Raw genomic sequence first — 16,054 nt, forward strand, 5'->3', positions numbered from 1 at the left:
TGATAATAGACTACTACATCGTATTACCAGGCAGATCCGTATATAACAGTTTAGTTTTATAAATATTGATAATAGACTACTACATCGTATTACCAGGCAGATCCGTATATAACAGTTTAGTTTTATAAATATTGATAATAGACTACTACATCGTATTACCAGGCAGATCCGTATATAACAGTTTAGTTTTATAAATATTGATACTAGACTACTACATCGTATTCCCAGACAGCTTCGTATATAACAGTTTAGTTTTATTAGTTTTACTAATAACTGGAAAAATTAAGGTCGCTAGCTGACCAATAAAATTTAATATTGATTATTCGATAAAAGTTTTTTTTGTTTTTTTTTACAGCAACACTTGCAATAATAATTGTTAAAAACAATCAGATATTCTTAATCGTTCCTGTCATTAATAAGCTCTATCAACCGCTTTTCATTCAGCTGCAGTAACTTTATTTCATTATTTCCTATCGATAACGATTTCTGTTTGCTTGTCAGTTTATTTAATTTTTTAAAATTTTCGATCAACTCTAATCAAAATACTATCTGCACATAGCCCTCCCTAATTCGGAGCTTCAAAATACTATCTGCGCATAGCCCTCCCTAATTCGGAGCTGACAGACTAAAGAAAAAGCATCTAGTCAAAAGTATCCACCGTCAACTCTCTGATTACTCTTGTTTGACCAATTAGTAGGATTTGACCATTACTCTTATACTTCACCCACAGCCCTAAATTGTGGAGCTTGTCTTCGCTGTAACGGTAAGTGATTCATGAAACGTCTCACTCACAGTCCAGGCAAGATTATCACTCGGGCACTCCTGGTCCCCCTGTCTCTCACATTAATTAAAATTATTGATAAACCCCTATAACTTGATACCATCACATTATGTTGTGATTAATGATAATAATGTTATCAAGTTTCTAAAAACTTTAAAACTAAAACTTAAAAGTTTCTAGACGAAAACATAGCGAATGCAATATATTTAAGTGTCCAACCGTGCAGTAACTAGCGTTTGTTTAACACTTACTTAATGTGCACAAATAAACATACAGTTTTAACAATTGAATGGAATATGATCATATACTCAAAAGAATTGATAAGAGTGTTGTCGTGTATTGAAAAATTCTTAGTGTTTAATAGTGTCGGTGATTGTGCACTGACACATAACAGTATGTTGTTATATTCTGATAAACACTGAATATGTAACAACAGATTAGAATGTACTGACAAACACTCACTTTTGAACAATAACAATTATTTTCTTTTTGTATTTAAGTTTTAATTAATGTTCTTGATTTAGTGGTACAACAATTCCATTTTCTTTTTTTTTTGTTTATTCGTTGTCATCTCTGGATACAATTGTACGAGATTTTGTAATTTCTTTGGGTTGTTCTCAGATTCAAAGACACCATTGTTCCTAAACGCTGTCTATGTATCAGTGTTTAACCGTTTCCCGAGTGTGTATGAGCACAGAAGTTTCAAAATACGTATCTGTACACAATCCTACTGGATCTAAGTCACTACACTATAACCTACTGAATGTATATTTGTATATTCTGATCATTTATGTGGAATTTGGTAGTATTCTTCAACGCAAATAGTATAATAACAATATTCTAATATTACAATAAATGTTGGATTTTACACTCATTTAACTCTCAGCGAAGTAAAGATGAGTTTTGGATTGAGTTCATGTCCCAACTACCTACATGTAACTTTCTTTACTTTACTTGTATTTCTATATCTGATGAAACTATACGTTATGATTTTATCTCCAGTCTCGCCGTTAATAAGATAAAGCGATCGTAATTGTGCGTTTCTTATGTTACAATGAGTTGATTAAACTCGGAAAATAATTTCATAATGTAGCTAAAAATTGGTGTTTTAAGACTATTTAACTGTTAGTAGCTATTTCAAGTAAAGATACAAGTTGAGATTCCAACAAACGAAAAAACTTGTCTTTTAAAAACATTCGATCTAGCTGTGATTTTTTAATGCTTCATTAAATTATTGTAAAACAATACATCAAGCTGGCTATATTTATAAAGTTTATGCGGAGGTACGCATTTTAAGCGTCTTTGATACTTGCACGTCAACAGATTTAACTGTTTGAAATGTAACGCAAAATACATATTTGCTCTACCTGAAGCTACCTAGGATAAATTTATTTTGAATTACTTTTATTACGGTGCAGAAATTAATTTTTTTCGCAACGTTCAGACATTACTCATCCAACCGGAAGTTTGTTTAATAAAATGAAGATTGTTTGAAGGTAAGCGTTGTGCTCTGCCCACCACGGGCGTTGTAAGTCCGCAGACATACCGCTGTGCTAGTGTGGGGCAGAAAATAAAGAAGAAATTAACTGAAAGAGTTTAGTTTTTACACAGCTTTGAGAAGTGAGCTTCAACCTATTGGTACTGAAAGGATAAACTATTCTGATTGCATGTTAGTTTTGTGTCATTCGAAAACTAAAGTTTACACGTTCAGAAAGTCGCAAGATATATTATGAAATAATGTGTAAGTTTACCAGTTCGAGTGGTGTGAAAATAAATAGTGTTTAGTACGAACTCATCTAAGAACAGATAGATAATTTGTCTCAATATTGTATATACTGACAAGTGTGTCTACTGACACGTTTCTTTGGGTTACAATAACGAAGGGAACTTATCTTAATATCTAAAACTAAAAAAAAGTATATCTTCTTTGTTTCTTTCTGTTTTATATTTATTAGACATACCTTTCAGGTCATTTGACATATTAGGTTTTTATCAGAAATATTTAACAAAGTACGATATTAGTCGTCCTCACTTTAACGGCAATTAAAGGTTCGTTTAGATTTTGATCAAATACAATTTTTATGTTATAGAAGATGCAACTGAAAAGTAGAGGCAAACATTCTTAGAGCATAGAAACAAAATTGTATAATTCAAATGTCTTCCAGGTTAAGCTGAAAGACAGTCTAAGAATGAAACGTATATACTTTATACACAGTAGAAAGGATGAATTTCAGCTTGTCATAACTCGAAATGATTGTTAAACTGACTTGGGTTATACGTACATATACATCGTAGTCTGAAGCGATTTTGTTAGGGAAAGTTATTTCATACACACGTGTTCATATAGCTTCCCTTCACTATCGCGGTTACAACTAGTTTTTAGGACCATTTTCTCTCTTGTACGGGGGAAAGACACGAGAAAATTGATGTTAATTATTAGTATCATTTGCTATTCCCCTCACACACACATCCTCGCTGTTATAGAGAAGACTCCTATCCCCTCGGTTCATACAGTGTATGAAGGGATGCAGCACAGTCATCTAATAAAAACATATGGATGTTTTAATTTATGGCACGAATTCTGTGCCCCATTCATGTCCGTTCTGTCACAGAAAGGGAAGTACAGATGACCTCACGTTTGAAATAACAGTGAATAACTATCTAACCAACCATTACAGTTTACTTAAGTGGTGTAAAGTGGTATTAGTCAAGAATTAAATATTTACCTCATAATTAAACCATTATAGGCTCGCTATGATAATTTCTTTTTATTTTATTCTTGTTTTATTATCTCAATTATATAATTCATTACTTATATTGCTAGGATGCATTTTTTTTATTCTATAAATGTTTCATAGTTGAAACGTATTTTACACGTTTTCAAATCTAAACAGTCATTTTCATAATTTTTCCAAATTATTAATGAGTTGCTCAACTCCTGCAAATAGCTTCAAGCATTATTCAGTACGATAAGTCATAAACTGTTACAAGAATAATGAAAATTTCGTTTAACTAACTTTATTAATCAACAGAATCCAGACCTTCTACTGCGAACAAATCATATTTGTAACATGACTTTTATTGAAATTATCCTAGACTATTTGGTTTGGTCCCTACCAGTACTATTTAGTGTACTATTCAGTTGATTTGTTAAACATCTTGGGGATATCTTCTACATAGTTTCGTTTTTGTTTATTTGTTGTTGTTTTTTTCTTTTAGAATCACTTTTTAAAACTGGATGAAAGCATAAGGCAGCTGTTGATGAAAGCTTTGTTTTTATCTGTTTAACTATACTACAACTTTATTTGGTAGTAAAATATATATCTGTTATACTTGTCTCTTAAGTATATTATCATAGATAAAAATAGTGTTGAAAAACAACAACAATCGTTCAATATTTTAAACGAGTTTGTCTGAAAAAAAAATAAAGATTCGATACTCTACGAATGAAATTAGCTTACCATTAGTTTAAAAATGAGCCGTACCTTCGCATTTATATTTCAAAAGAAACAAATAGGAGTTTTTATTGTTGTTTTCATATGTATGGAAATACATAAAAAAACAGCTGAATGTGATCATTTTGTTCCTTAAATAAGTATGTCAAACAGTGAAAAACAGGGTGGTATTATTGACAATCCAACATAACACTTTTTATAGTAACCTCTCCCATTCCCCGGTAGAACAGTAGTAAGTTTACGAACTTACAAAGCAAAAATATCTGGGGTTCGATTCTTAGCGGTGGATGCAGCAGATAGCCAAATGTGGCTTTGATCTGTTTTTATCTATATATATAAATTAATGCATAAATCCACGTCAATAAGGAACTATCTGAATTAAATGTCATCATATAAAAAACATCAACACTCACTACATATACAGTATTCGAGAGTTTTAAATAATGAAGTGCATTCATAAATTTAAGCATCGATACAAGTATTTAAGTAGCTAATTAATATACAGTAAACAATGTCCCATTTTTCATGACTTTATTTGTAGATAAGTTAATATGATATTCCTTTTTTATTACATTTTCGGTTCTCTGTAATTTTTGATCGACCCTTGGACGGTTAATAGACTTAACTCCTTATAACTATTTGTAGAAAAAATATCTTAACATACCTTAATATGGAGACATATTTGCGTTTACATTTGCGGGCGACATATGGATACTGCCCATTAACCTTGAACTAAATAACATATATTTCACCACTATCATTCTTACTGCTGATATTACTGTTGTAACGAACGGTTTTCATATCGTCCGTTCACTTTGAATATGTAACACATATCACAAGAAAATGTTACGAAGATGCGTATAAACTTTTATAATTATTAGAACTGAATGACTAAGCGTTGTATTTCTCTCTTTATCAAAACCATAGTTTGGAAAATTCGCAAAATATTAAACTTTAAAGCTAATTTTTCAGACTTAAAGTGATAAACTCAACATAAGACACAACATACATACCTCCACCATTCTTGTAACACAAGTACGGGAATCTCCAAACATTTCCCAGGCCAATGGCGTACCCCACACAAGACATAAGAAAATCAAGTTTTCCAACCCAGTGACCTCTCTCTGGTAAGTCATCATCCAGAGATTTGACAGGAGCAACAGTATTAACATCCGAAGATTTATCTGTAGATTGGAGGGATCCTCCGTTTACTGGATAGCTGTTCATTTCAGTATTGAATTTATCTTTTTCATAATCGGTCATCTTGTTCCAACTATCTAAACACCGATCACCTTAGTGGACACGTTGCTTCAGATATGTGATGTCGTTTTTCACAACCTGAGCCCTAACTGATAATCTCGGACTAATTCTCAATTGACGACGTTTTAAGTAGAACAACGTGATTACGAACCCGCCTCAAAAACGTGGATTTGATTTTCGAGAGAAAAATGTTAATTATTAATATAATGTGACTAGTGTATAAGATTTAGGGACAACAGATTTTACGAGAAGAATTACTGTTTTTAAATGGCCTCTCCCTGGATTTTGTGAATTTTATTTAGTAAACATAGATTCAACAGAACGAACCTGCAAAACTTTGCGAAACAAGACGTGATTCCTAGAAAGTAGAACTTTAAAATGTATTTTGATGTTCTAAATGATATAAAGACATACTTTCAGATATGGAACTTTAAACAGGGAAAATCACATAAGAATAAAAATAACCAGGTTTTAAGTTTGGTTCCATAGAAAGATATTAAAACTGCCAATGCAATGATATTACTAAAATCTACCAACCGACTCAATGACACAGCCCAGCCTATTACGCTGTCAGCGACCCTTTAAGTATCTCCAGTAAAGCCTCTGTAACTCTTGTATAATCGCTACTTTAGTTCTGTCAATAAACGTGCGCTCCTTCTGTGCATGCGCTGTGCCTTTAGTTAATATTCTTGTAGTTTTATATGTTTTTTCTAAGTACGTTCGCCAACATGATAGTATTGATAACTTTTAATGTTCTACGCTTAAAAATACATTGTACACTTAGAAAGATTGTTTGCAATTTTATTCATTTGTATTTTAAATACTATTTGATCATTAAAGAAGTTTATTCTGCTTGCAACAGATACGCTTTATTTATTCAAAAATTTATGTTAAATATTGCAGGAATCACTGAACCCTCACGTTTAGTTACCTTCAAGATAGTAGAAACTTCTTGTTATTTCAGTTGCTATATGTTTCAATCAGTTGTTGATATATAAATAAGAATTTTTTTAGCAGATGAAAATGATAGCATTTCAACCTTGGGCAGGAAAAATGTATCCTGAGAATTGCTTTTCAATAACGAATAAAATAAAGTAAAACAATATAATTCAAAACTTTGACTATCAAAAAAAGTCATAAGCAAAAAGAAATATTATAATGATTGGGTTGATGATATATTTCTTTAAAAACAACTAAAATAAGTACCATCTACTTGTCAGTCTAGCGTATATTAGTTAATTTTAGAAAATAAGAATGATAAATCCATTAACATCAGACCAGTAATGCGACAGAAGTACATGAAATTCTTTCTAGTATGCCGAAGGGTGAATGGTGTAAATCTAATCACAATTTATTTATTTTTGATTTCTTGCTCAATAATATACTGTACTCAATTTAGCAAATAGATTCCTATGAGGAAGAGTGTAGAATTTAACAGAATGAAAACTATAGTAAAACCCTGTACCACAAATCATATTTCTTGCGTTTGTTTGTGGTTTAGCACCAAGCTGCACAATAGGCTATCGGTGCTTTGCCCAACATAAGTATCAAAACCCAGTTTCTAGCGTCGTAAATCCGTAGACATTAACAATAAAAGCAGCTCAATTTTCGAAAATAGCCGTTTCAAAGATAACTAGATATTTCGTTATGAACTTGCATTACAATGATTATACATACATATTGTGAAAATGAGATACAGTCAAAATATATGAACGGCAAAGAGAAATTTACAGTTTTACACTCTTCGATAAGATTAAATGCACACTTAACAAATAAGCAAAAGTATTTGAGTATCATAACTGCCTTTAAGAAGAGATTAATGAATATATATGGGTATTACAACTGTCTTAAAAGCAGTAATAAAATATTGCTGTAGGCTATGTTGTTGTTTTAATGTATACATTTGTACTGATATTTGGCAAGAGGGAGATTTGGTGTAGCATGATGCCGATAGCTTCACATCTGAAATTTTCTCTGAAGATTTATAACAGTTTGAGAAATACGAAATGCAAGTTAGGCTAGATTAGATTATTATTGATTATTGACTCTACTAGAGTTAAACTTGAGTAGTGGGATGTTATTTGATCACTTCATTAGTTCAGTGCTATGATTATTGGTTTGTATTTCGAATAAATAATAAGAAATGTAGTAAAATCTACTCTAAACTTTGGTTTATCAGTGAACAGCTGTTAAGACAATTTGAAGAAAATAAAATGCTTTCATTATCATTCAGTGGACTGTGCTTTGCTTTCTTCTTTTTACTGAATAATCCAAAAACACTGTCCAATAGCAGAAACAATTGCAAAATTGTTATCAGGAATGGGATTATCTTGAGAAAAATAAAATAGAATTAAGATTGTGCTTCAAAATGATGACGCAGATGATCAAGAAGAAAGAGACAGGAATTTAAGGGAGAAGTTACAAGAACAAGACCTGAGAGTAATGCATTATATATATATTACATTCTAGACAAGTATAAGGAAATCATAGAAAACGTAAAGAAAACATTATAAAAAACTTAAAAGTGGAAAAGAATATCAATGAAGTACAAAAGCATTACAGAAATTTGAGTATGATGTATTAAAACGATTTTAAATATTGAAATCAGCAAGTCATATCACAAACACAGTCGATATAAAATGTTAATGGAATTGAACGTATCTGATATACATTTGGACATAATTTGCATTTTATAGGCTAGTATTTGAACACGTTCAGTACTTGGTGAGACTTCATTATTACAAAATTGACGAAAACAGATACAATTATACATTTCACAAATATTTCATTTATTACGATCAGGTTTCGCCTATAAAGGCAAAGATTTCCTATATTCTGTAATTTTGTATGTTGTATGGTGTCACCAAAAACTGATCATTTTTAGGAAGAGTATGTAACAACCCTTTCTGGTGCAAAATATTCATACACTCAAGGTATAAAGATGTGATCAGATTGAAGATTTAGAATTTTCAAGATAGAGATATCCCTTGTATTTTATGGAAATCAAAAGACTTGGATCATCTTGGGTTCCAGGACCATCTATAAAAATACCTGCAATAAATTATACTCCAGCCATCGTAAGATGCGTTTGGCATTTAGTAACAAACAAGAATCTAAAATAAAAATAAAAAAGGACCAGTGGCAAAATCCACCACCCACACGCTGCAGGCAACAATACACAACATAATGAAGAATTATATTCGTCTGAAAAAACAACACAACTTACTGCCACGATATATCCAGGAAATGAAAATTAACTGTACCGAACTATATAGATAGTACCTAGCCATAGAAAAATGGGAATATTTGGTGATACTTAACATGTGTACCTTGATAACTGTAACAAGACTCGTGTCATTTTCTACTGGTCAATATGTGGATATAATTTCTAAAAGTGTTACACAGCATGTTGAGAAACTGTCTCTAAGGGATTCGTGATTATAATTGGATACTGTGTAAAGGGAAAATTAGGTATTAAGAGACTAGATACAAAGCTCACGCTCAGACCAATATCCTGTAAAATTGGTACCACACAGAAATATTTGCTTTGTATGAAAATGAGGTCAATAGGGTATGGGTTCACCAATATTAGACTTTGAGTTATAGTTCCCGTTCAATCATCGCATGCCTCAAGAATGGAACGGGTATTGATTTTATTCCTTATGAAGACCTATTAGTCAAGTCACCGGGGCCGAGTGCCAATGGGTGTCTCTGTGATCAGACTGTTGAAATTGGTGCTGGTAAGTTATTGTCGTCATACACTAGATGGGTTTTTGAAAGACTGCAGGGAGGAGTGGTGTGGTTCACACATGAAAGCCTTATGTAGAAGCCTTTCGCAATGACACCACATTGCAGATTTATTATCAAGGTGCATGGTTGTCAGATAGGCATAACCAGACATAGATTGTAATGATGTGATGAGGTTCCAAATGTGTTTTAATTTAATATAGTCAACAACTATATAGATAATAAAAATGAAGAACTACAAAAGGGCATAAATGTAGTACAAAATTCATACCATACAAAATAACATTATTTCTAGGAGTAAGTTATTAGAAACTAAACTGGCATGTGCAAGGATCAAACTAGACACACTTCTGTCTGCATCTTCTCAAACTTTTCAACCTGAAAACCATTCAGTAGTAGAACTCGTCTGGTATATAGCTTTTAACATTGTTGATTGCTGCATGTAACTGCAGGACCTTCTTGGACTACCCCGGTTACATCATTACCTCATCAAGCTATGGAATACAGTAGGCCAGTTCAACAACATCATCCAGCCATAGAACAACGGGAAAAGTATCATGGAAGGCATGTTGGGTGTATTTCGAAATAATTTCTAACACGAATGGAAGAAATAGTAAACAGAAATATATTGATTTCTTATTGTCATTGCTAGTAGCCTGTGCGATTACTAAGCCTACTAACTAATTTTTATTCGCGTTTTAGCTGCTAATCTGTTGCCGTTTTCTAAAAAGTCCTGAGAAGTACTATTTCTGTGTTGGAGTGACCAGAAACTGATCCTTGGTGATCTTGATGGAAGCCTGCTGTGCTATACATTCGATTGGGATCTTACCCATTAGAAGTTTAATCAACAAACTAATGGAATATGTTAAAAGTAGTGTTCAGGTTTTCCTGACTTCAAGGTTGACTGAGTGTGTTATCAGTTAAGTGAGTCCAGAAGGCATCTTTTATCTTTTTTCTCATTTTTAGCTCATATCTTATTATTTTAATATCATTCCAGTTTATTATATAGTTTTCTGTGGCAGAATGAGCTATTGCAGACAGATCGGCGTTACTAAATCTTATATGATGTCACGTTTATTATATATTTTTTTCCTATTTTCATTGTGAGTCGTGTCAGTGGATGTTGTCTGTTGAGATTATTCGAAAATTCGTGAATCTTGTCCGTAATGTGTTGTCATATTATGGATGTATCATCAACATATCTTAGCCAACTTTGGTGGCATATAGTGACTGTTTTAAAGGTACTGACATCAAAATGTTTCAACAGAATATTAAAGTATACGACATACTTTTTGTAGGGAGAGCGAATTAGATAAGCTAACTTGTAGAATTTGTATTCGACAATATAAAACATGCGGTCTGGACTTCGCATTCGTTTCTAAACCGAATAAACCAAAAAGAACCTACCAAACTAAAGAAATCTTTACAACAATATAGTTTTGGTATTATAACTATACTTGGAGAAGAGTAAATATATGTCGCCAAAAGTGGGTAAGATATAATTTGATACTTTAATCTATACAAAACAAGAAATCGTATACTTGGAAATTATCACCATTAAAGGCAGCAGTTACTCTTAAAGAGGATGAGGCTAATAGATGTAAAGTATACATACTATGTATATACATATATATACGGAAAAACCAAGTATTCTTAAGAATTGATATTTGGTATGGTTTGAACGTAGATGACACCTAGTGAAACACACGTGCTAAACGACCGGGTTAAAGCCCAAGGATTCAGGTGTGACAACACCTTACTTAGAATTGCTGCCAAGGAAGAATAATCAGTTTGCAGCACGCACTTTACAGACTATTCTTTATACCGAACAGCAAGTTTAGGTTTAGCTGTCATGTAATTTATAACGCACGCAGCTAGCTGAAAATTCGTCGAGTGTTCAGCAGTATATCGCAGACTTGAACCTTAAACCTTCCAATTCTTCATGCAAACCACTAAGCTTTTGTTACAGAAATAATATATGGATATAACAGGATCAGGTCTTGTAAAATGATTAATATACGTGTTTTAAATACGGGCAAATAATCAGGTTTATTTTTGGCCTACCATTTTAACGAGTCGGTTTCACTTCCTTGACGGCCTAATTCAAAGCTCTCTTTTTCATTAAGAGGGATAGTAAATAAAGTTGGTTATTCTACTTATTCACTAATACAACCAGCCATGTTATTTACAAAAGGATGGACATATGTTACACATTGTTCGAGAAGAAAATTGTTAGTTTTCATATTTTATTCATACCATTTCACTAAATGCATATAACAACAACCCTGTATATTCTACGATTTCTAAACTCACAAAGTAACTGTTCCAGGTACGATATATTTAAATTGCTCACACATTAGGTTATTCATACTTTAGTTTTCATGCAATGTACTGCTAAACTGTCACATCTGACTTTTCTTTCTTATTATTTGTGTTTAATAAATATGCACCTATTCGGGCCTTCGTTAACCATCTCCGTAAAAATATGTATCATAGGGACAAAAGAGTGGAATGTATTCTATGTGTGTAATTGCTCTAGACCTATAAGCGACTGATCGATAAATTAAAAAACTACATTAAGGTATGATCCGCGAAAATTATTTTTATATCTCAAAATTTAGCATATATTTTCCAATCGCTGCCTGTTTCTTCACTCAGTTAACACAGCAATTTAATATTAATAGTACTGTGTTTGATTACCTTACGCTACTTAAAACGAAGTTTTTCTACTAGGTGGTAGACTTTCTATTCCCCGCGGGTTTCTCCTACGGAAATATCTTTATTTTTTGCCTTCTGCAAAAGTTCAGTACAATCATTTTACGTTATGCTATAGCAGTCTTTAATTTCATTCTATGAAGTTACACCACAAACATGTGCCATACATACAAAGACGATAATTTCAAATTTCATTACAGAATGCATATCAAATCAAAAAATGAAAATGTAAACAAAAAGTTGTATTGGAAAGTATACTGCAAACTGCAAAAATCTAGCATTTGGTTAGTCTGGAGACAGCTCGTATGATTCAAAAAATAACATTTCAAATCAAAATGTATCAAAAGTAACCATTCAAAGTCGTATAGAACGTGTGGCAATACAATTGTTCAGTGAGTTCCAGTGATCTGACGACAAGACGATTGAGATAAATGATGTCAGCAGCTAAACTAGAGGAAGATCCAATAACCCTTACCACTAAATAACCACTCTCCTGCCTCCCCTCTTTCTACCCCTTGTCTTTCCGTGTCTACTTCTCACATTTATTGCAATCACTACATTGCAGGCCGTCGGAAAGCCAGGAGGTGTGATATCCAATTATACTGTCGGTACACAGGATAGGAAGGCTAGCTCCAATAACGGTCCTAAAAAGGAAGTGCTCTTCTATTGAAACAGCTCTTCTCCAGGAAGTACCGTACACAGAAATGTCGCCCCACTGTTATCAAGCGTGTATTATAAGGCGATATTTCCCGGACCTTGCAATACCTTTTAAATATGTCGCTGCCTTTTACTAACGGATGCAATTCTAAACACATTTTGTTGGAAATTCATATTCCTGGACATTTGTTGTGTAGACACTTTGCCCTTTCTTATCAATATGTTAGAACATTCTATGATAGTCATAATAAAAGAATATGAATGCATCGCATTATTCTATTTGGACTTGAGTTTTTTATTTATCTGTTTTAACTTCTATTAAATAGTCAGTACTTTATTCAAATATACCTGTATTCATATCAGTTTTATCTAACATATCATACACTTTGTGTTACTGCATTAAGAAATAACTATTAATTATCTCTCGACTAAAGCTATCAGACGTCCCAGTAAAACCGGGATAGTCCTTTTTTTAGTCATATTTGTTTATCCCGATCACAACCAGTAGAAGTATTAAAATGTCCCAGTTTCTCTGTACCTCAATTTGAATTGTGTATGAACAGTTTGTCATTATGTACGATTCCTCTAAATTTTACTTGGAAAATCACCCGACAAAGACAGATAACATAGTATAGTGTTTCCGCTCTTTCTGCTACATTTTCTTAGCCTAGCATGTCATTAGGGTAATCGCAGGAAATGGAACCTACTCAGTGGCGAAAAAGAAAAACGAAGAAGCGACATTTTTCTTCTGAAGAGGTTAAGACAACGTAGGCAATTTTTTATTTTATTTGTTATCATTTTTTAATTAGACGGGTTTTAGCAAGTTTAGTATACCCATGGTTTTAAAACGTAATACAATAAACACCATAATATTTAGCAAATAGTAAAGAGTGTGTTATTGTAATTCAATCTGCTTCAGAGCTGTTATAGTATCATTTCTTATGGAAAAAATGTCCTAGTTTTTTACTCAAAATATGATAACTCTATTTTAGATGGGTGTGGAAGTTCAGCATTAGACCCAAACTTCGACTTATGACCCCTCTGTCAGTCATACAGTTTAACACATTGGAGAGCTTATCATACGTTTCGTGTTAAACCACTGTCTACTTTTCAAACATTTTTATGTGAGACTTTTGATTACCCTTTTGTAGTAGCCAAACACAGTTGTGTTTTAAAACCATGTAAACCATTGATGACATTAAGACCATTTATAACCGCAGATGCTATCAGTGAATCTCCTAACCAACCAGATTTACAATGCTTATTGAAGGTACTACATTATATGTATTTTGAATTATGTAAGCTATTCCAACATTTAATAATTGCAATTGTGCCTCATAATAAAATCCTGCAACGTACACGTGCTCAAACAAATTGAGAACATAAAGACGTATCGTATGTTTATGAATATTAGAGTGATGGCGTTATGTATGTATGAAAATTAAATGGACTCATTGAGCATATCCTTTTTCATGCTAAATCTGAAGAGCCATAAACCTTTAATATATTGAGTTTAACTGTGCAAATGCAGAATTTACTGAAAATAATATAGTACTAACACCCTTTGTTCTGTTTCTCATAACAACATTGTGAGCTATATTACTGAGAGAAAGTCTTCGTCGGAGCACACTAGGACAGCTGAAGAGAGGAAGAAGTGTCATTTAAAATATGCTTATATAGATAGAATTATTGTCACGCTTTTTCACTAGCCACTACAACCCCCCCCCCCCTCCTCCCTTGGTAGAGCGATATGGTTGCTGTAAAACTACACTTGTAATTCAAAAGGTTTATAAAATTTTGTCATTATTGAAAAAAAGTACTTGAGCCAAGAAATATAATGATATATATTTACTCACAATATACTTTAAATCGAAGTTGGCACATTAAAACTGTTAATAAGTTAATAGTAAAGCAAGACACGAACGTAATAATAGGAGGCCTTTATTAAACGTTTCATAATCATCAGTAATTTAGAGGTACAAAACAAACACAATTGTAATTACAATAGAAATATGATATAATTTGTAATATATAAAAAGTATAACAATTTGAATATAAAAAGTATGTAGCACAAATGAAATAATTAAGTTAAAGTAGATTTAAATCAAGTGAAAGATGTGTATTATTTAGAGACGAAAGAATAGTTTTTATATATAACGTTTCTTTTATTAGAATCTCAATACCACGTTTGTCTGTGCAGAAGATTTTAAGGTTGGGGAGAGAAATCGGATGCCCTGTTTTTGTATTGTGCTGGTAGATAGCGAAGTTGAGAGGGTTTGTAACCTTTCTTTCAGTTTTTATAGATATGCCCATACGTTCAAAGGCTCGTACTTTAAGATGACGTTTGGTTTCACCAATACAGGACGAAACATAAAACAGTATTTTCACTTAGTTTACATAATAGAAAGCCTGTTTTAGGAAAGATCGTGTAGTTGCGTGGATTTGTTCTACATTTGTTTAGAAACAGTTTGAGAAAGCATAATATCAGCACTGCTATATGTAGTTGAAGCAAAATCTTCACATAAGTTTTATTAACTAGAAAGTAGAAGCCAACTTAAAAATGAAAACCATGATTATATATGTCATTATAAAAGTAATGCACTGTCCATTGTTAAATGAAAAAGTTTTGTCAATTTTAAATGTGAGGCGTGAGTTCATTATGTCAAGACGTTATAATTACTATTTATCTCGGCAATCTAATATTTTGTACTGCAAAGTGTTCTACAGAAAGTCATAGACGTTGTGATACACTATTGGATGCTATGGTAAAACGTAAAGTGATAAACGTTTCACTTAATTTCTATAAGAAAAAATCTGAAAAGTTTTTATATATAAATGTATATCATCTAAAGAAGTCATGTGATTAGTAAAGCTTTTGAAAAAAACATAATATCAATATTACTATATTTATTTCTAGCAAAATGATACGCTGTAGAAATTAATAACTACAGGGTAAAATCAGACATAAGAATGAAAGCAGGACATATGGGATATCTTAAAATGAATGCAGGTGTAGTGCCTATTTTCCGATTGTATTACTTCTAGTATGTATGATTCAGGCAATAATGTGACACAAAACAGTTTTTTCAGGTCTACGTAGATTGTTAGTTAATTGGGGTATAGATATGAATACGACGCAGAGAACAAATCGTTTTAGGTTAAAAAGAAAAAATGTTCTTTTCAGGACTATGAATTTTTAAGATACGCTAGTGTATGAATGTTCATGAAGTATAGTATACAAATGCTTAATCTATAATATATGAAATACTAATTTTACATATTCAAATCTTTGTTATTGTTGACGCTGAAGTGAGACTAGGAAGATGGCTTTAATGGTAATACAGAAAATAATATCATATTACGATCTTTAGAGAATGAAATAGTAGATATCTTGTATAACATGTCATATCTTGACATTCATAACAAAACATCTGCCTGA

General features: G+C 32.3%; 1 protein-coding gene across 1 annotated transcript in view; it reads right to left on the minus strand.

The window, feature by feature from the left end:
- The window catches only part of LOC106458032 (sodium- and chloride-dependent GABA transporter 1-like), an 81,046-nt gene extending 74,961 nt beyond the window's left edge, over positions 1 to 6,085 (minus strand). Inside the window, exon 1 of the mRNA XM_022384163.1 lies at positions 5,250 to 6,085. Coding sequence (XP_022239871.1) covers positions 5,250 to 5,499 — 250 coding nt within the window. The 5' untranslated portion in view covers positions 5,500 to 6,085. The remainder of the gene's footprint in view (positions 1 to 5,249) is intronic.
- Positions 6,086 to 16,054: the final 9,969 nt, after the last annotated feature.

Source organism: Limulus polyphemus, unplaced genomic scaffold (genome assembly GCF_000517525.1).
Source record: "Limulus polyphemus unplaced genomic scaffold, Limulus_polyphemus-2.1.2 Scaffold406, whole genome shotgun sequence".
Classification (NCBI taxonomy): Eukaryota; Metazoa; Arthropoda; class Merostomata; order Xiphosura; family Limulidae; genus Limulus; species Limulus polyphemus.